The sequence below is a fragment of the Hippichthys cyanospilos genome, chromosome 21 (genome assembly GCF_059441005.1).
Source record: "Hippichthys cyanospilos isolate Australia breed blue-spotted pipefish chromosome 21, RoL_Hcya_1.0, whole genome shotgun sequence".
Taxonomy (NCBI): Eukaryota; Metazoa; Chordata; class Actinopteri; order Syngnathiformes; family Syngnathidae; genus Hippichthys; species Hippichthys cyanospilos.
In genome coordinates, this window is record NC_142389.1 from 2707212 (window position 1) to 2728887 (window position 21676).

The 21676-nt window shown below is 44.0% G+C and overlaps 2 protein-coding genes and 1 long non-coding RNA gene across 6 annotated transcripts in view; 1 reads left to right on the forward strand and 2 right to left on the reverse strand.

The window, feature by feature from the left end:
• Positions 1 to 14601, forward strand: part of osbpl10a (oxysterol binding protein-like 10a) — a 28064-nt gene extending 13463 nt beyond the window's left edge. The window contains exons 5-14 of one of the 4 annotated variants that reach the window (XM_088404413.1): positions 998 to 1192; positions 3866 to 4106; positions 6721 to 6854; positions 10167 to 10310; positions 10396 to 10690; positions 10785 to 10870; positions 11733 to 11919; positions 12800 to 12927; positions 12992 to 13145; positions 13957 to 14601. In XM_088404413.1, coding sequence (XP_088260539.1) covers positions 998 to 1192; positions 3866 to 4106; positions 6721 to 6854; positions 10167 to 10310; positions 10396 to 10690; positions 10785 to 10870; positions 11733 to 11919; positions 12800 to 12927; positions 12992 to 13141 — 1560 coding nt within the window. In that variant the 3' untranslated portion in view covers positions 13142 to 13145; positions 13957 to 14601. Of the gene's footprint in view, positions 1 to 997; positions 1193 to 3865; positions 4107 to 6720; positions 6857 to 8829; positions 8882 to 10166; positions 10311 to 10395; positions 10871 to 11732; positions 11920 to 12744; positions 12928 to 12991; positions 13146 to 13956 lie in introns of those variants that run through there. The other 3 variants (XM_088404414.1, XM_088404412.1, XR_015863937.1) reach the window with 3 other exon arrangements.
• On the reverse strand, positions 1510 to 7838 carry LOC148406157 (uncharacterized). The gene is made up of 3 exons (XR_015863938.1): positions 7562 to 7838; positions 6586 to 6945; positions 1510 to 4953 (listed from the first exon to the last, which is right to left on the reverse strand). It is a non-coding gene; the product is annotated as an uncharacterized LOC148406157 (long non-coding RNA).
• A 1050-nt stretch (positions 14602 to 15651) lies between the features above and the next one.
• stt3b (STT3 oligosaccharyltransferase complex catalytic subunit B) overlaps positions 15652 to 21676 on the reverse strand; it is a 32757-nt gene continuing 26732 nt past the window's right edge. Inside the window, exons 13-16 of the mRNA XM_088404411.1 lie at positions 20581 to 20754; positions 19973 to 20086; positions 18638 to 18844; positions 15652 to 18207 (exon numbers count right to left, since the gene is read on the reverse strand). Of these exons, the coding sequence (XP_088260537.1) occupies positions 18133 to 18207; positions 18638 to 18844; positions 19973 to 20086; positions 20581 to 20754 (570 nt within the window). The 3' untranslated portion in view covers positions 15652 to 18132. The remainder of the gene's footprint in view (positions 18208 to 18637; positions 18845 to 19972; positions 20087 to 20580; positions 20755 to 21676) is intronic.

Sequence of the window (21676 nt, forward strand, 5' to 3'; positions counted from 1 at the left end):
CGAGTTGGATCCGTTTTGTTTTGGCCGGTGCTGTAACCAGATCTCCGTTATCTTGGGGCAGATCATTTCTGGCGCTTTGTTGTCCTAGCCTCTAATGGGAAAGAAAGCCAGACCTGCGAGGATAACTAGTTAGATTTGACCCCGTGCGCTCAAGTCGACAAGCAGATAGGGAAAGCAACTCGCAGATCGGAAGCAAAGGACGCGTCAAAGTCAAGAATACGGTTTAGTCGACTGAAATTTTAAAACTGTAAACAATGTTATTAAACAGAGTATTTCCAATAATTATCCAATAAGAGGTTAATTCATTATCAGCTCCTGCTTTGGGGTATCAAACTTTGGTCTTCTATCTCTCATTTTCAATTCCTATATGTTATAAATGCATAAGTCAAAACCAGACCAATGTTCTCTTCATGTCGATGCTTGAATAACATTCATTTGAATGCGAAATAAGTCATATGTCTGTACAAGGCGTTAAATGGTTATATATATACCTCTAATTTGATGTAATATGTATGCATTTTAGAGTGTTTGCACAGAACGTTGCAAAAAATGCACTTTTGCCAAGCGCCGCCTAATTACCTGTTTGTTGTCAACAATGAGGCTGCGGGGATCATTTTTTTCCTTGACGTATTATGAAAAGGAAAAGACGGCTTGACGTCCTTTCAAGGCAAAAATGCGAGGGCAGTGGCACACATGGATGTCAGCAGGTGGGGTGGGGGGGGGGGGGGGGGGGGCAAAGAGCAAACTAATCAACTCGCCATAGTTGTCTCTTATGAATATTCAGCTGTCAAAAAATAAAGCATTGAAACTTCAAATCATTTTCCTTAACAAAATGTTGTTTTTTCATGCTTTGTGTTTTACATGTCCATTTTTTTTAAAAAGCTTATGGAAGCTCAAGATAAGTCAGTGGATGCAAAATGAAAACCCAATTCAAAAGCGTTTAATGTGTGTTTAATATACAGTACTGAAGTATTTTTTTATATCTTTCAATCTTTAGAGCTCTTTATCTGGTCGCAACCGTAGCTTCTCTCTCCTCCCACACCTTACGCCGACTTCATCGCCGGCTTCTCAGAGGCAAGTGGTCCACACGTCTTCGCCGGGCAACATCGTCACAATCACCCATCACAAGTCACCGGCTGCTGCGCGGCGGGCTAAGAATCAGTACCCGGGACGGCTGCAGGAGGCCAAAGAGGTGGGTGGCAAATATATGCGGAAAAAACTACAAAAATCAGTCTTGTTTTTAGTGAAAACGGAACGGCAGTTGTATTTGTATGTACCCTACTTTCCGCTCTATAAGGCGCACCTAAAAGCCTGCATTTTTTTTAAAAGCTGATGGTGCGCCTTATAATCAGGTGCGCCTTATATATGGATCAATTTTGAGATTCATAGATGGGGAATGAAGTGATCAAGCGGCCTTGTTCAAGTGTAAACACACAAAAGAAACAGGTAAAGCTTATTACCTGTTTCTTTTGTGTGTTTACACTTGAACAAGGCCGCTCATATTCACATTGATCATTGATTATGTTTTCGTGTTATAATGTTTTCGTGCGACATTTTGGCTGATTTTCTGATGTTACGGACCAAAGAAATAATGTTTTCTGCTTTACCACTCAAACAATATACTTTTCCAAAATATATCGATGAAAACAAACAATATTTGTAAAAGCCCGATTCATCGGTTAATCAACAATATAAATAACAGATTATGAAAATAATCACGAGTTGCAAGACTCATTCCCGATAAAGGGATGAAAACACAACCTCGTCGATTGAGGTTAAAAAAACTAGCCACACCGATGCTGAAATTAACGTCAATATTTCCGGTGTGGCGTTTTCAAAAACTGATATTTATTGCCAGCGCCTGATTGATTTATTCTGACAGCCGCCCAGTCGAGCTGGACTCTCCCAAAGACGTGCTCATTGTCACACACGTCACCTTTAATCCGGCCGCGCACGTACTGTATGTATTGGTCCATCTCCCGACTGTGCGGCGGCGGGGGTCGGGCCGCGTGACCGCCTCCCCCTCGGCCGGCTTGTCACAGCCGACTGACGCCGGCTCATCAAACGGCGGCGCGGCCGCGTCGGGGCCGGCCGGCTATTTCGGGAAGCGTCGCTGATCCCGAGTCGGCTTCCAAAACCACCACATATTACCAGCATATTATTCGTATCCAACTAAACATGTTATAAACAAAGAGCATTATAATAATATCTCTTTTTTTTTTAAATCACGCGCCTCCTGTGAGGTTTTTGTCATCTGCAAAATAACATTGGTTGAAATGAGATGCTGGGCCCGATGATCGTGTCATTCCCGCATTATTTATGACACGTGTTACTAATTCATGGAAACACATGTTCATAAACAGGAACCCTCTGTTGCTGTGTTCAGTTGTATTTGATTTTGAAATCTGTGGCCGTGTAGATTCTGTTGAACAAAACTCGTAGATCTCCAATGCCTACAAAAGAACATTATATATTCATAATAGCTTCGGGCCTGTTTTCGGCGAGTCCACCGGTGTCAAACTCAAGGCCCGGGGGCCAGATCTGGCCCTCCATATCATTTTATTAGCGCCGCCAAATGCTAATTATGACTTCAAATTTCTGGCTAAAAGACCAAATTTGCATGATTTCTTACAGATTTTCTTACAGATTTGTTTTGTTTCTTTACCAACGCCCCTTTTGAACAGCATCCGATTTCAAAATGACAACAATGCGGCCCATGATAATAATCATTCATTTTAGTCATAGTTCATAGTTGTTTTAATTGACTTGTACTATTGTAGATGACGGTTTCCATTCAGCTTGTTTACATTTCATCTGTCACATACACTACAATTAAGTAAAACAATGTCGCGCTTGGCTTGGATTTACTAAAAAATGTCTTTAATTAGGGATTCAAAAAACTTCTATCTTGCATTTCCTGGCCAAGAGCCAATCAGAGAAAGCGTGTACATTTGATACGTTTACTTGAAAGGTGGAGACGCATCCCAGAATGCGCTTATCAGGAAGCAATTTCTCAGCTCATTAAAATCTCATTACATAATTGATTGTTAATTCTCCGAACGACTTTTGAATCCAACTTACTTGAAGCGAAACGAACGCATAGCCGAATAATTCTCGCCGCGTTTAAGCGTCACTTTTCCATCGGCGCTAGAAGATACGCTCATCCGCCGTCCTAAAATAGGTCTCGCGCGCCGCTGCAGATGTGCTTGTCAAGTGCGCGCAAAAGACGAGGTGTGGGCTGCGAACGTATACAATATTAATGAAGGCAAGATTAGCAACCTGCATACATTAGCGGCGCAAAAAGATTATTCCCCGCAAGGAGGAGGCAAATTTATCTTCCTTCCTTTTGTGACGCGTTCAGACCCAAATAGGTGATTCATACAGGAACCCTTCTCAAGCTCGCACATATTTTCTCACCGGGGGGGCTTGTTTACAAAGCTTGTGCCGCTATTTTCTCGGAGCAGGTGAGGTGACGCTACCAGAATGGAAACGTACGTGTTATGAGCCCTAATAAATAAGGAACCGCTTAAATGTCGTTTGGCCATTCAGGTGAATTGCAAATGATGTTGTAATATAATGTTGTCATCTTAATCGTCTCTCTGGCATATTGATAAACATGAAAACGATGTGTATTTTGCTTTGTTTTGTACAATGTGCAAATGCCTCGAAAAATGATTTCTGGATTTTGATAACGCTGCATGATGCGTTTGAATTGGATAGTCATGTTATACTGCATGTAACCACTCAAGTCAGGGATTGACTTGAATGTTGGAACTGAAGCGATCGGTGCATCCAAGTTTTCAGGTGGTGTGTCCAAAATGAATATACCCGGCCTAAAACCCGGCACGTCTGTGACATCTTCCAGATGATGTCCCAAGCCGAGGGCCAACAAAAGAACCTTGTCCAGTCCATCGATTCCTTGCCCAGCAAAGGCCCCGTCTCCTGCCTGGACCAGGACCTGCTACTGCTCAAAGCCACGTCGGCCGCCACGCTCAGCTGCCTGGGGGAGTGCCTGAGTATCCTCCAGCAGAGCCAGAACCAAAGCCGGGTTCCGCCCCCGACTCAGGCCGCCCAGCGCAAGCGCGGCGTCCACGGAGCCCCGACGGGTGAGCCCCCGACCTCTCTGTCTTCTCCTTCCTCTTTGTCCTTTCTGTCCGCTCGCCCGGGACCCGTTAGCAAGGGCCAGGCGGACCGCAGTTCCTGTTCCTGTCCCTGCGTGACCGCGGCTCCTATAACCTTCAACGTCTGCGCCAGATGTTGCTGAATGTTGCATTTGGGGACGGTTCCGTTCAAGCGCCATCGCCGCCGACGCCCTTCTCATTCTCCGCGCCGAACGTTTCGCTCAAAACTGAGCGCGGCGCTAAACGTAAGCGCGATTGCCATACGCGGATGAGGAAAACGGACGATTCGGAAGCGTTTTAAGCTCAGGCGCGAATGTGCACGTTGAAAATATTCGGGGTTCGTCTGAAGGAGCCCAAATGGATGGACCCCACGCCATGTTTAACATTCCTTATGCCTGATAGTAACCAATCCAATAAAATGGTGAGGATTGAAACCTAAAAAGTAAATTCTGTTTGGGTGACGCTGACGTTGCGTGGCTCTTTTCTTTGCGCCAACAGTCTCCATGCGTTGTTGCGGAGCGAGACCACCTTGCGGCAAGTACAAAGCGCTTTGTGTCGGCCGCCTGGCCGATAGGCCCCCGACTGCAACCTCACCTGCAGCATACGCCCCCTTTACTACAGTGAGGAATTTTATATGCGGAATGCTGGGCTGTGGTGACGCATGAGCATTATCCAAAACGTTTATAGTTCAAACAAAAAGCTTCATCGGGAATCCTTTGCTGCTGCATGGTCACTTCTGACGAGGTCGAGCGTGTGAACGGACCCAACGGGAAAGCAAGAGGCGAACTCTCGAATCCGCTTCTCTTGGAGCTCCTCCGTCACCCCCGCAGAGCTTGAAAAAGTCAAATGAAAATCCAATGAGTCCCTTCACAGTCCGACCCAAGTCATCCAAAGTATGGCCTTGATTTATATACAGTACGTGCGGAGGAATGAACGCATGGACAGCAATAACATGAGCCTGTAAAATCCCGGCATCGGTTCAATATTATCTTAAAACATCATGTGTAATAATACTCCTCGGGTGATGTCTTGGATTATTCATCCATCCATTATTTCCTTACTTAAACACATTCAAATATTTACTTGAGTTTATTGAACCCTGCATGCTTCTATTTCCCATGCAGCCAACCGGCGAAAAAAACAATATTAATCACATGAAAATTATTGAAATATTAGTACCCTATTCGTCCATTATTGGCCATAGGTAAAGGAAAAAAAAATATATAAAATAATATATGTATGTATATTTTTTTGGACGATTAACAGTATTTTTTTAAAATGTTTTAATGTAAAACCCTTCTATTTAAAAACACTATTTTTCAGTTTGTCAGCGCAGAAAATGCATAAGCGTTTTTTCAGTAACGTGTCAGAAAATCTGCAAAAATCTGCAATGTCTTATTCTGATTCAACACGATGCTAATCAGTCTGCTTTTTATAGAGGACTAAAGAAATGTATCGATTTTTCTTGTTGAGAAGCTGGAATTCTGAGCATTTGGAAAAATGTAGGTCTCTGCAAGATGAATAATTGAATCTCCCAAGTGAAAAAATCCTTTAAAAAAAGTAAATTATTTCAATATTGCTGTCCATGCAATTGTACACCATAACCTTTGAATTGATCCTAATTGCATGAATATTTATTGTTTTACTTGAAACCAGCATTGTGCACTTCCCAGCATGCATCTCAGCAGCAGTCCATAAGAAAAAATATTTTAAAAAATGAGGAAAAGAAACTCAACTTGTATTAAGAAAAATGCGGTAATCGCTTTTCAACAGCCACAGTGATAAGTGAGTTTTACTTTCCTTCTCATCAATATTTTTCCTATTTAATTGTACACATATCTCACAATATTAGTTGTAAAAAGTTTTCAAATATTTTATATGTTTCATTTGAACCAGGGTGTGTAGACTTTCTAAATTTTCTCTTTTTGAAAGCGCATATTGCTATGGTTTTGCTGGCGCATTCATATCAACCTTTCTTTCTGTATTATTATTATAATTTCGAAGAATTGGGACTTAGAAATACAATTCTATTTAGTGCTTCAGTGTCACAGTGCAGTCAAAAGTTAATAGACTCGAATATGAAATTACCACCAGCATAAATGTATCCCTAGCCTGCATGTACTGTTGCACATAAATTACAAACGTCAAAATTTCAAATAGCATCATAAATGCACATCCGATATGAATAATAAAAATAATGCTTGATTTCAATGATAATCAGAGAGGTAAACAAGTATGTTATTGTGATTCTAGTTTTCTCTGAAGAGTCCACTGGAATTAAAAAAAAAAAAGATTCTACCCTGAGAAGATTGTTTTTTTTCTTTTTTACTGATAAAGATATTTCAGTTCTTTCTCTCCCTGACATCAAGTCGAAGAGAAACGGTCAGATAGAAGGCCGCGTTACGTTCCGACACACGATTGCAATTGCCTGTCGATCTCGCCGCCGCCTTTCAGCTTTATTTACCAAATGTGATATCCAACGTCAAAAGCGATGGGAGCCGTCTCCGTCCGCGCCGTCATTAGCATTCGAGCCGGGCCCATGCGCGCAAATGAACCATCGGCTTTGGCTTTACCCGCTGACATCTTGTCATTGGCTCAGATGGCGCTCCTGTGTGGACGGTACCAAAGTCGCCCTCGGGGCGGCGTCTGAAAAACGGCGGGCTGACCCCCCTGCGCTCGTCCCGCCCCGCGCCGCCGGCCCTCAGGGAGGGGAGCCTGTCCTACGCGGCGGAGGTGAGCCACGGCCCTCCTTTTTTTCTCCTCTGTCCTTTTCCCGTTTTCATGTCAGGCCAAAAGGGCCGCAGTCTTTCAGTTTTTCACTCTCCTGTCATGACAAAACAGAGCGAGGTGATCATTCAAAAATATATTTAGTATCGCGGTGGATAACATTTTATCATACCGAGTAGTGAGCGACTGAGAGACTAGTCAAAACGAATTATTTTGCCGTTACTAAAATTTCGATCTTAATTGAACATCCTGTCATGTGATTGATATGCATACAAAAGTGTATGAAATATTATTACATTTTATGTTGTTCCTAGTGTACACCAGCAGAGGTCAGCAGAATGCTTTGTATGAATACATGTATGTATGTGTGTGTATATATATATATATATATATATATATTATATATATATATTATATATATATATATATATATATATATATACACACACACACACACACACATAGATATAAGATATATCTCAGCAAAGTGTGACTCTCAACTTGAGCACCGACTCTCATTCAAGAGTGATCAAATTTATCAGTATCTGCTTCCCAATTCCACCATTTACGCAACAACCGCTATCAGCCATTTGAAGCCGGCATTGAAGCCGCTTTAATGACATTTCAACACCAGCCAAAGCACCGGAATATATTTTTTTTTTCCTCCCCCGTCTAGCAGAGTTGAGAAAAGCTGCGGTAACAAATCCTCTTACCCGCCCCAAACATGTTTGATGGGGATATTGGGAAGATCAATCAAAAATCATACGGAGACGGTTCGAAGTGATGTGGAGGATAAAGATGTAGACTACTCCGAAAATGTCAGCTACCGTGGTGTTTTGCAAACAGGATGGATTATAAAAAAAAAAGAGCAAGTGTCGGAAGAGTATCTGAGGGAAGCACGGCATTGGACGCGGAGACGTTCGGGGGGAGGGAGGGTGACGATGATGTAACGCTAGCAGGAATGAGCAGAGGAAGGAAAGGAGGGTGGCTGAAGGAAACCATTACCCCACGCTGGAGAATATCACAACATAACATAGTGCCTTAAACAAGAATGAGGTAGTGTTGGGAAAGTTACTTCAAAACTAATGCATCATTTATGACTTATTACTGTTCATTCCAAAGTAACGAGTTACATTATAATATTACACTATTACTCTCACCAACATACCTGGAAATAAGGAGTTGCTATTCTAAATGTAGCTCAATACGCTCATTACACATCCAGTGGAATGACCTTCAACTAAACTAAACTTACATGCTCAAAATAAATATTATTGCTCCCTTGGAAATGAATTCCATCCCGTGTTGCTGTTATTTGTACCGATTTAAAATATTACCATTTTTTGTGTGTAATGCCTCACGCAACCGCATTACAGGAAAAAGGAATGCATGACACCAATTACTTTTGTAATGCAGTAGAAAGCATACAACTGGGGAAAAAAAAAGAATGAATGATCTACTTGAGTGGTTCATTTATATCGGTGAAGCAGCTCTAAACTTGTCAGTTCAAAATGTTCAAATGTGACGACGGTTCCAAATGATTTCACAGCAGCCACAGGCGGACCTCGAAATGCTTCCGATTTCTAATAAAGGCTTCCTCTATTCTTAGCAAGCTGCCATGCAGCCCCCAATTCGGTGAAGAGGAGTCAGGCAAGTGAGGGGGGAGGGGGGCTTGTCAGGAGAGGAAATACAAGGGGAGGGCAGAAGCGAGGAGGAGGAGGAGGAAGTAACAAGCGTGCGGGGGAAGGCGCCATCGGGATGATGGGAAGAAGCAGACGGAGACGTCACCGGGGCTCGGCCCTCAGCTTTCTTCCGCCACTTCCTTGTTTATGGGGCTGGGTGGCGCGGCGGGCACGGCGGCCGCTCGCTACCGCCGCTCCGGAGGGAAGGGATGAAGATGTGCTTAGCAGAGCTTGAAACGCAACTTTAACTTTGCTCCTGTTGGAGGGCTTTGCTGCAGCTGAGGCTTTTTTTTTTCCGCTTTTATGGAGATGAAGTCCAATTGTCTGCATTTAAATGCACATCGAGACAACGTGAGTGTTGAAAAGCTTGTTTGTTGGACGCATGCGCTGTTTTTGTGTAGCTTTTTTTGAGGCTTCTTCATGAATTATTGACAAAATTAACCAGCGGTTGTTTCAAAGTAGAAAAAGTACAAATACGAGCGAATAATTGAACGGGTGACACGAGACACTTTTCATTCGGAAGCGTTTTTTGATGAAAGTTTTATGAACTACCGATGTTCGGACTCCCGTTTCTATTTCTGGGCTACTCCAAACAAACGTCTTATTTGAAGCACAAAATGCATGGAGTCGCATGAATTTCATTTTCCTTATAGTGCCTGCAAATAGAGCACAATTGTATTCAAAATGCCACAATATGAGCATCCTGTTTTATCTATCTTATCTATCCATCTTCACGTCAATCATGACGTTTTGAACATGAAATGACATAGCACAAGCAACAAGATCATTTGGAGAACATATTGAAGGCATCACAATACTGCGCTCAATTCAACGTCTTCGGCAGCCTTTTGAATTAATTAGAAGCGGAATGACAACAGACGGCTTTCAGCTTGGCTCCTCCCCGCAAACGGCTATAAATACTGTAGATCCCAAGCAACTCACGGGACCCCGCCACACACACGTGCGTTGGGGTCTTTCGTGCGGAGCGGGCACTCGGGATGAAATATTCAGGTAACAGGCACTCGTGACCTGGAACTTTCTACTGCACGTTTACGCCGCTCTGCACATCCGCGCCATGCAATTACCCGCACAATTTTATATTCTGCTTTATCCTGGCTTTTTTTTTTTTATTATTATTTCCAGAGGCATTGTCATTAAAACAAGATGACTAAGTTGGCGCTGCGCAAAAGCAGCGACGGAGAATAAGCAGCGGTGAGGTAGAGCGGGCGCAGGGATTTTTTTTGCGGCCCACGGGCAAGGGAGCACTTTGTGCATTATACATTAGAAACTTCCCCTTTCTTCTTCCCGCCTCCGTCACGTCGCCGCAGGAGATATCAAAGACGTCGGCTCCCATCCGCTTTATCGGCTACGGGTTGAATGCCGCCAAACAAAACAAAAGCGCGCATCTTCACTCGGCTTTGAGTGGAAAAAGAAAGATTAGCGTCTTGCCCTTTCTACGCCCAAGAAATATCCAATTAATGACAGGCGCCAGCTCAAAAAGCGTTTCTTTCTCTCGTGCGTAATACGGCGCCACGATGCACGGGTTAGATTCAAAACACGGCAATCAGCGATAGGCCGATACCTGCTTTTGGCATTTTGACGACAAACATCTGCGTTTTTGTCGGCACGGCGCCAGGCGGGGTTGGGAGACGTCAGCCAAAGCGAGGAAGTGACGGACACGGAGGACAACGAAGAGGAGGACCTGGGCGTGCTGGATGAGCAGAGAAGCGTCATTCTTCACTTGCTCTCCCAGCTCAAACTGGGAATGGACCTGACGCGGGTGAGCCCCTCGCTCGCCGACCTTGCCTCTCGCTCGCCGACCTTGCCGTTTCGCACGCCGACGCCAACCCCGCGGCTCTCCCCAGGTGGTGCTGCCGACGTTCATTCTGGAAAAACGCTCGCTGCTGGAGATGTACGCCAACTTCATGGCCCACCCGGACTTGTTCCTGTCGGTCGCGGCCGGCGCCACGGCCGAGGAGCGCATGGTCCGCTTCGTGGAGTACTACCTGACCTCCTTCCACGAGGGGCGAAAGGGGGCCGTGGCCAAGAAGCCCTACAACCCCGTGCTGGGGGAGACCTTCCACTGTTCCTGGGAAGTGCCCCGGGACAAACTCAAGGCCTCCGCGCGAAGCGATCAGGGGTCCAAGGACGCGGCGCAAGGTGACGAGGCGCCGGGAGGCTGCTACAGGGTCCGCTTTGTGGCCGAGCAGGTTTCCCATCACCCGCCGGTGTCTGCTTTTTACTGCGAGTGCAGAGAGAGGCGAGTGTGCGTCAACGCGCACGTGTGGACCAAGAGCAAATTCATGGGCATGTCTATCGGAGTGTCCATGGTGGGAGAAGGTGAGCCCTTCCCCGCTACCGTCTTTCTCAGAATACGGGTCGGGGTTTCAACTCATCGGGGCCCGATGGCGATTGACAATTACATTGTCAACCAGATGCTACTCATTTCAATACAAAAAGTGAATTAGATGCAAACGAGTTCCAAATGGAAAACCTTCGCGTATGCTAACAAACCAAAGGGAAACGCCAGGCTCGAAATTGTAATCCCGGCTCGCTCACAATCACGGCCAAGGACATTTTGGAGTGTCCAGTATACATTTTTTTTTAGACTGTATTATACAATACGTCGTGCCCTTTGTAAGTCTTTGCCAGTAGGCAGGTAATTATGCAAGGGCGGCTGATGCCGGTGACCTTCAGTGCAAGTACAAGTGATTGAAGCTTTTGTGATTCCGCACTTGTAATCAGCGCAGAGTAGAACGGGGCCGTATGTACGTCAACCGCCTCATTGCATTGATTTGATCATCAATTCCCACGTTTTGGCTGCGCTGGCAGTTCTTCCTCTGACGTTGAATGTTTTCTTGGTCATCCATATCAGATTATATCCAGCACTCAATTAGTATGGCACTTAATGATTGCAATAAAGATTATTGCTAATTACCAAAGACTGCTGCTGTTAAGGTCGTTTAACTTTAACAAGCGAGGAACCACTGCCTTCTTAAAATAGCTTTTTTTTTTTTAAACGTCTTAATTAACGTTTGAGTTTGCGGCCCCATTATAACAATGTGGGTGAAGGATTGCCTCCAAATGCGCATCGCCGCTTGATTATTAATTTCTCAAGTGTGCGTGCGCCTCGCACGCCCGGGGGCTTTTCCGAATGCCCAATGTGGCGCGTTAAAGTTTGCGCGTGCGTGGTTTCCGCCAGGCGCGCTGTGTCTGGCGGAGCACGAGGAGGACTACGTCTTCTCGCTGCCCTCGGCCTACGCCCGCTCCATCCTCACCGTGCCCTGGGTGGAACTGGGAGGAAAAGTCTCCATCAACTGTGCCAAGAGCGGCTACTCGGCCACGGTCACTTTCCACACCAAACCGTTCTACGGCGGCAAAGTGCACAGGTGAGTGGCAAAAGTCCGTCAGCCAATCACAGTCTGACCAGGATTGGGTCACACGTTCCTGCATAATGTGTCAAGATTATAATTTGAGCCTCAAAATGTTATCAGCCCTATCCATACGGTACACATGCATATTAGAATTTTCATTTCGTAAGAAATACAGTGAACAGCTATTCAACGAAGTATGCAGATATAATGTTATGCCTGCAACAAAGTAAAAGCTTTCCTGCAACATTTAGCTCTTGGCTCAAAGCCTTTTGTTAACTACAAGTCCCACAATGCATAGCAAAAACTTTGCATTATGGGAGTCAGGCTAAGCCACTCAATGAAGTCGTTGATGGCTTGCAAAAGTCAGAAGTTTTCCCCACAGGCAAAATGAGTCGTGCACTAACTCCAACATCAACCATCCAAAATGACTGCCTAACCCTAAGCATTACCCTACCCCCAACCCTTATCAAAGCTACACTCTAAAGTAAGTCCCGACCCTCAAAAAGAAGTCTGAATAAGCGAAAACCGGCTTAACGACTCCCCACTTCAAAATCTCCTCACTATGTTGGTAAAAAACTCAAAATAGGGCTCACAAGTATAGCTGGACAGGAACACACACACACACAAAGTACACAGTCATTGATGAATGCCCATCGCCGTTCTTAAATTCTATCAACAAGGTCATCTTCTATCCACGCCCTCGTCCAGAACGTCAATTTGTTTGGGCAGTAAACTGTGGATGACCTTGAGGTGATCTGAGGAGTTTCGCGAACACTAAAGTAGCCACGGATCGTCAGAAAGTCATTTTTCGTAACATGTGGCTTTGTTGGCCCGCCGTAGAGTGACTGCAGAGGTGAAACACAATCCCACCAACACCATCGTGTGTAAAGCGCAGGGCGAGTGGAACGGGACTCTGGAGTTCACTTACAGCAGCGGCGAAACCAAAGTGGTGGACACGGCCAAGCTGAGCGCCACCCGGAAGAAGCTGCGGCCGCTCGACAAACAAGGACGCGGCGAGTCCAGGTACCGCCGCTTGACGGCGCCCGCGCGCCCGGCTGGACCTTGACGGAAGATTGCGCGCCCGCAGGCGCTTGTGGCAACACGTGACCAAGGCGCTGAAAGAGGGCAAGATGGACGAGGCCACGGAGCACAAACACGGACTGGAGGAGCAACAGAGGGCGGACGAGAGGCGGAGAGCGGCCGCCAACAAGGCGTGGACGCCAAAATACTTCACTAAGGAGGTCACGCCTTTATACCATTCCGTCCACACGTAGTTTGAAATTGTTTTGGGCGATTTGTTGACGGGTGGCTCGAGTATCACCGACATTGATTAGAAAGCCGTTCGATCGATGAACGGGTGGCGAATGCTCAGCGCCGTCACTCGTTTCAACGCTAGCGGTGTGCTCGACGCGGTTAGCGGGGTCACAGAGGGACTCGTTGTTACTAGCCGTTGCGTTTTGCTAAATCGGGGAGCCATTTTGGGCCAATGGCAGACGTGGGAAAAATGTACCGAGGTTGCAACGGTGCGGACGTTAACGGTTAGAATTCATGTATTTGCAGTTTTTAAATGGGCTTTATTTTTGTGTTACTATAGATTACACGGATTACTGTGTATTATAGGCGCTTGTTGATCATTTTCACTTCTCTGGCTTTTTTATATCATCATCATAAAATACCGATGGGACAAAAAAACTCCAGTAGCCAGTAACCTAATTGGAAGTGGGATAGATATATATTTTTTTATCTAGATTTATAAACAAGTATTATTTTTTTGTTTGCCATTTTTTACCTGCCATATTCTTGGTAGTATGCAAGTGTAAAACAGTCTAACTAGTCTAATTAGGCAGCAAGCAGACTGGCCTAGTTCTCGTGCAAGTACTATGTAGCAGCTAATAGTAAGCTAGCGAAAGTAACGTAAAGTGAGGTAAAGTAAATAAGCAAATATGGCATGCAAGTACTCACCTGTGATCATTCAGCTCAGTTCTGGCGGGTACACGCCGGACTCCAGCTCATTTTTGACGGCATCCTAACACGCGAACAAACATGTTGCAGGGGGACGGCTGGACGTACAACAATCCTCTGTGGAAGTCCACCTGACAGCGAGTCGCGGGATCGCTCCTGGCGGCAACGCGCCCGAAACTTTAAAGCGGAGATTTAGGACTCGGCCTGTTGCCACGGAGACAGGAAACGAGCGACGGCGCCAAAGGGAATCACCACTTGTAACAAAAGGACAGCAGCATTTTGTATACACTTGATATAGATTAGACTTGTTCTATTTTCACCTGTGCCAAGGCCTTTTGCGCATCCGCACTAGAGAAGTCTGTCAGTGGTGTTTTTACATCCAAAAAAACTCTCTCACTCATCGTCTTCTACTTGACTCATGTAACACAAAATCAAGTTGTTTGCTAAGCACTTTCATAAGCGTAAATATACACTTTTATAACGTATGATCAGGGTGGTCATCCAACTATTTTAGATATCATCGCCAACACAAATGTACTACATGAAGTAAGTGTACGTTAGGGGATGTTTTTAGACAGTACGTTGGCTTTAATCCTAACAATGGCCTTGTTTAGTCTGCACTTTTGAATGTATACAGATATTTTTAACGCTCTTTTCTCCCATTCTATAGTGTACGTGTTTTTTTTTGGGCGTTGTATTATTTATAGTTTAGCTCCCATAAAGGCTTCCCTCGTCTCTCGCGTGGGCTTATTGTGTAATACAACGGCTGTCACACTGAGCTCACGAGCCTCAATTAACACCGCGTAGTTGTCACTTAAAACATGACATTTCGAGGTTGGCTTTCGAGAGACATACTGCTTGTGTTTCCAGTTCAAGTCAGCGAATGTTGGTTTTTGATGCTTCCTTCCCAAATACGCCTGCATCAAACGATTAGGATTTTCAAGTTGCTGCAGGGAATTCTGATGAGCTAATCGTTTGAGTCAGGTGTTCCAGGAAGAAAAATCTGGAAAACACGGAAGGATCCAAGCTCTTGTGGACCGGAGCTTGACACGTGTGCTCTAAAAGCACAGATTTTAAGTCTTAAATCTTAAAACTCTTCAATCGCAAAAGCCTCAGGGGACCAATCGTGACATGTGAATGTCACATGACCACAGCTAGAACACCGCTAAACTGTGATTGGTCTTTTCCCAAGCCTTGAGCACATGTTAGCTAAATTTAATAGCCCTTTTATGTGCATCAGTGTCTCTTTTCCCGATTTACCAAGAAATGCGAGTGATAATTCAGTGATATCACGATATCTTATTAAAAAAAATCCCAAACTTTTTTTTTTAGAGAAAATGTGACTTAGTTTAAAACATTAACGGTAGTTTAAAACATTAACAGGGTTTAGACGCCCCCTGGTGTACAGATAACTAATTCACGACTCACAAATTATTTCAGGAGCCTTAACAGTGAGCAATAATGATCACTTTTAAGGTTTAAGGTCACGCTGTGCCTTTTTTGTTGTTGTAATGGTTTACAGTATATGCAAACACCAAAATAGCTTTTCTTACCTTATTGGCCACCACGACTACAACTTGACTCAGCGGCTCTAACAGTTCTATTATATAAACTCAAAAATAGATGCAATATAAAATCGCATCCCTGATTGATTTTAGCGTGTTTGATAAATCAGTCAAAATGTTTAAGTCATCTGAGGATGACTGCTGCCCCCTAGTGGCCAACTAAACCTGCAGGAAAATAGCAGAAGCGCAGCGGTTGCGATTGTTAGATGCGAAGTCACAATGACGACACAGACGTTTTAATTTAGGTGTACTGTATATTTAAAGATGACTGAACAAACAGAGCAACAGTGTAAATGCTGAACGGGAGAAGAAGAGCCGAGGAGGATTGCGGCAAACCAACAACCAGAACAACAAAAAAAAAATCTCAGTGGGGAACAAACAGCTCAGAAAAAAAAGCAGAGGGAAGCTTTTGTTTCTTAAAATAATAAAGAACAGGAGGCTAAGCAACTTCACATCACATTAAGGCTTAGTCTGAACTCTCCAACGAAAACTAGGAGGAATCTGAGAGCCTAAAAAGGTGTGGTGGGCACCCCATGAGGACAGAAAACAAAACAACAGTGATACAGATGTGTCATTTTGTCACATCTGTACAACAGTCGAGGCATGCGGGTCAAGAATCTCTTAGTGTTCAGACATGGCAACACAATAAACAGTTCATTGTCTTTGGGGAAGAAAAAAAAAAGGGAAAATAAAAGTTACTGCCTGTCAGTGCTGCATCCCTGTTACATACTATTAAACCCTTCAGATGTTATGCTATAGTCAATTCTGCGTTTACGGCCTTTAGCTGTTTGCAAGAACATCCTTTCGAGTTGGATTTTCTGGGTTTAAAATTTTCATCACGGTTGACGTAAAAATCAAAATGCGTTTTAAGACATCGGTGTGATACTTGCACGAGTGCCATTTACTAGCTCTAAAAAATATTTGGGGCGAGTTCAAGTTAACTGGCGATCAATAGACTATTAAGGGCCACGCTGCAAAGAGGAAAAATGAGTTGCGGCAATATGAGAAAGAGGAAGAAAATGACATTTGAAATATATATAAAAAAAAAGTTTACGCAGCAGTGTTTGTTTATTCTTGAATGATTTTTTTAAAGTCTTCCATTCAAGTTTTCTTTTTCCGACTTCAAACGTTTTCCCTCCTATATAAACTCGATTCAAATACAGTTGACGTAAAATTACTATGCAATCATCATCAACAGCGGACCTAAGAAAAGACTCAAAACTGCCCCCGCTACGTGTTGTATCGAACTGTAATTCCCCCAAAATGCCACAAGACGGCAGCAAACGGCTACTTTTAGATCAATCTGAAAGGGACTCCAATGGTTTCTTTGCACCTGAACGCCACAAAAATAAAAATCTGAAAATCAAAATTTGCAAATATGTATACTTCTACATTACTTGTAGTTTTTTTTCTCCCCTCGTTCAATACCAAACGTCCCTGCAGGTAAAATGACAACTTAAATCGTCATTTTTCTCCTAGTGTGGCCATAAACAGCGACTTTTGCACACCAGATAGTGGACAAGCATCATGCAATAAGACAACAGCTCCGTTGAGGAAAACATTGAATGTGATCACGTGTGTTTCTCTATGAGATGGGGAGAGCAAGGCAAAGGCGGAAAAACACTTTTAAAAAGTATTCCCCGTTTTAAATATTGTCAGGATCAGTCAAGTCTCGCACCATCGACATTTCCGTTTTGCAAGGCAGTTTCCAAACGGCGGAAGACAGCAATTATGAGTCAGGAGGGGAGGCCTAATTTATTAACATCCCGACTTTTTACACATTGTCGCTTTTGCCTCTTCCGAGCCCAATCAGCAAAAAAAAATGTACAATCTAAGATATTTATGACGGGGGACGGGCAGCGTTGTAAAAATTCACATTCATCCCATCCATTGACAAAATCTCAAGGCCCTCGGTACGAGAATTATTGCATTCACTGATCTATTTGCTGTCATACAAAAAAAAAAAAAAGACGACATCCATAACAAAACGATCACAAAGAAATTTAGAAAAAAACTGCATGTTGAAAAAAAAAATCACCACAAAAAACCCCTCAATATATTACGCTCCTATGACATTATCTTTACATAACAGTAACATGTTAGGCCAATTGGTTTGCAAACGATTAGAAGAGAGAGATGATGATGATTGTGAAAGTAAAAATCAAACAGGTGGGTGACGTCCCTCCATATCACATACGTTGGCGTGTACGTGTGTCAGGAACGAGGCCTGAGCGCTTCCTGGCTTTTTCAGGAGGTCACGTGCCATGGAGCAAGGTCACGTCAATAATGGCTCTTTGGTGCAAAAATGTTCCTACACCTCCCACGAAACCCTCTTCCCCACACCGCCACGCGCACGTCATTCGTGTACCACAACACTTTTAATCGACACCAACAGAGCAGCCCCGATACCTCGCCACACATTCAAGTACAAAGTTTAAAAAAAAAATCATTAGCAAAATCAAGAAAAAAAAAAGTGGAGAAAAGAAGCAAGACAAAATGTCCCCCCAAGATAAAATGGATAACCGTTTTTCCGGAAAGAACCAGAATTTGACACTTCACCTTCCTCGCCACACGGGGGTGCTCTTAATGAGAAACACTTGAGCCCAAGTGCCACAGAAATCCACAACCCCGGTGCTCTTCTTCATTGTTTATCAGAGGTTTCTTCGCATTCTATTTGTTTTCCTAAGAGAGTTCGTCTGGGTTACTTTTTTTGTACTTTCTTGCCTTTTTTCAGGAGCAGCTTATTCTTCACGTAGCCTCGCTTCCTCTTGGCCGTCTGAAATTAGCAAACCAAACAGACTGATCAATGCCTTGACCCTCCCGCTTCATCGAGTCGCTTTCCTCAAAGTGCAAGTCAGATTTCGTCATTTCTAAGCAGTTGAACTGAAAGCAGGCGCCAACAGAATACGAAAAAAGAAAAGTGTCTTCATTGGCTTATGTTCAAATATTTGGGATGGGGGTTATCTATTAAAACATCATTCAAAAAAAAAAATCCCTTTTACTGCAATAAATATTCATTGATCCTTGACATTAATATTGACTACAGAAAAACATCATATTTGTTGATCTCTTATTTACAGCTTGTTTGTTTTGTGCTAGTAGCTTAGTGCGCAATAAAGTGGAGAAAAAAATACAGCCTTTGAGGTCATTTAGGAACCCGAATACATTAACGGCGGTCGAAAAGCGTCACTACAAATATCGCCTACCTTTTTGGAGGTATACTTCTGTTTGGGCACGATGCTGCGAAGCTTGCGGTCCAGCGGCTCCCGGTTGCCAAGGTTCTTGACCTTGTAGATCCTGACCAGCCAGTGCTCCGAGGTGAAGGCCTCCTCCAGGTGCTTGAATTTGATATCCTTGTTCCCGATCTCGGCGTTGCGCGTCCGGTCGAAGCCCGGGGGCGTTCGGAAGTCCAACTGGGAAATAAAATGTCAGAAGGAAAACAAGTTCCCCGGGGCAAACGAGAAAACTCATTAGCCGGCCGATCTGTATCAGGAACAGGAGAAGATTTAGGGGACTCTACCAGAGAGCCTACAACATACATGCAAGAAGGTTGCAAACCTTCCAAGGATGTTTAAAGGCGTTGTGTTGTTGGGTCGCGTGGAACATAATGCCAATACATTTACTTCATCTTGAACTCATTCAATGCCAGGGACGTATTTTCACGTTTTTTTTTTTTTTTTCAAGAGTTCATTCAATCCCAGATACTTAAGTATCAAAATAATACGTAAGTATCTGGAAATTGATGTCCTAAAGTATGGATTTAATAAGCATCTGGGATTGAATGTCCAGACGCTTAAAAACGTGAAAACATCTATCTCCCTGGCATTGAATGAGTTAAGAGCAAACAGCCCCTTGTCATGTCCAAAAAAAAAAAGAATGATTTCAGATGTGACGTGTAAACATGTACCCTGCGCTTTGAAGTTGTAGAATCTCACTCACGACAAACTTGTCACATACGTGCCTGCATCTTTTCAATCCACCGCATGGACCGAAATGAAGTATTTTACGCACACACCCCAAATTTGAAGTGGAAATGTACTTTGCTCCAAGACAATCTCCAATATCAACAGTTAACTTCCACGCAGTATAAAGACTAATCCATCATATTTGTCTCCAGTTGACCTGGAGCACTCGTGTGAGCCCACCCCTGCCTTCCCCTGCTCCCAACTCGTACCGAAGCATCCGAAAATCCTTGAAATCCTCCTTCGACGCGGCGGGGACTCCCGAGGCATCTGAAAAGGCCTTTGAACCAGCCCGTCGTCACCTTTGGTGGCGGCGGCTGCTGGTTGCCGTCTACAAAGTGGCGCGGCGCACGCTAACGGCGCGCCTAACATCTTCTGGGATAAGAAGGCTTGTGTGAACTTCCCGTCTTTGCACGCCACTGCGACTCATTATCCCAGCCCCCGAAGAAGATCGCGGAAGAAAACGCCGCCGCTTCGAACTAGACCTGACGCGCCCTCAGGATGCGCAACTGATCAAATACTGCAATGCGTGGAGTATGTTGTAGCTGCAGAATGATGAGGTCATTAGCTTCAACTTACCTGCATTTCACCAAATCGATAGTAGGACATCTTGTACATGAGGCAGTTGAGCAGAGTGGGTGAACCGGCCTTGTCCACTCGGAATTCTCCCTGAGGGGTGAAGTAGTCGCTTTCCTAGAAGACGTTAGAAAACAGATTCCTTGTTTTTCTCTCTCTCTTTTTTTTTTTTTTTTTTGGACTGACTCAACAATTTGTGGTGCCACTAAAAATGTGTTATTTGGGTATCATCATTTTACGGGTCAGGGTCCACCTCTAACTGAATTTAAAACAATTTAGGGTATTTATGAGCATACATGATGACTTCCGTGTGGTGGGGGCGGGCCTGCTAGAACTGCCACTGGCATTTAGAGCCTTCAAGACAATATTACTTTTGTGTGAGTAACTTTCATTGCGTTCTTGGTGCAGAGTGAAATGTAGTTGAAAAGTAACGCCCGAAAAAGATAGTAAACGTTGGTTTAAAGACACACTTTCTCTTGCTATGGAATGAGGGATCGGCGTTTGTATTTTTACCGGTACTTTCAAATGGTATGCGGTACTACAGAACAGACGGCTGTCAAGTGCTTTTGGAGGAAACTGAATCATGTCTTCACAGGCGAGATAAGACTTACTCTGATGTCCTTGGGGTGCTCCCCCTCGGCTATCCTCACCATCCACAGAAATTTGTTGATGTCGTCGCCCGAGTAGCCGATGACGCCGCCGAAAATGATGAGAACGTAGTCCACGTCCAGGGACCTCATGATTTTGTAGGCCGCACTTTCGTTGGAGGACATGGCTTTTCCAACCTGGAAAAAGTAGCACTTTAATACATGCAATCTTGTATTGTTCTCAAAGTGGAGGAGATCCGTGAGATGTTTTTTTTTTTTTTTTTTACGGTTATCGGCAAATTGAATTATTTTTATTGCAGTGATAAGAATACCGCTTTACAAACTGAGAGCAAATGAACTGAAACATGACGCAACTTCTTGCTGAATTTTATTACAGTGACTTCTTTGCAAATTTTATCGGTTTTTATTCACAGCAGATGAACCAGAAATAATAGACGTTGTTATACGAGCTATGGCTTGCAAGTGGGCGGTAAATATCTTTAAATCATTTATACGTGCCCCTTGTTTTTTTTTTTTTTTTTGGACCAAAGTGGAGATTCGCCAACTTCTCTGGAGCTGCATTTGCGTGTAGCAATCAAAAATCGGAGTTTTATGCCATCGCTCCACTCGAGTTCCCGCCAAAGACGCCGAAGACGTAAATTCTACTTTCACTACGGTGATTCGGTGTAGCTTTTTTTTTTTTTAAATAATGGGTTGAAATAACCCTGTTTACAAGTATACAAGGCCTAAGTGATTAGTGAACTGAGTGTGCCTTTTTGTATCCTGTGATGCCATCATTGCGCAACATTGCTGGTGACAGCAGCACCTCTAATAAACCAAAAGTCTCTCTTAAGTTTACAGTAAAACATTTGCAGAGGTCCACGCACGCTTAAATGTGTGTGACATGATTAATGTGACAGCATATATTCCAAATATTGCTAGCAGTCCCCATCCCTCAAACCATTATTGGCCAAGTGTCACTTCTGTCACAAGAAGGGTTTATAATAGCTTCAACTATTCTTATCTTCACCAGCTCCAAAACGCTTCAGTCTCGATTGTCAAGCAGAGATTCAAAACACACCTAATCCAGACATTGTAATATATGTCGACTCGCAATTGC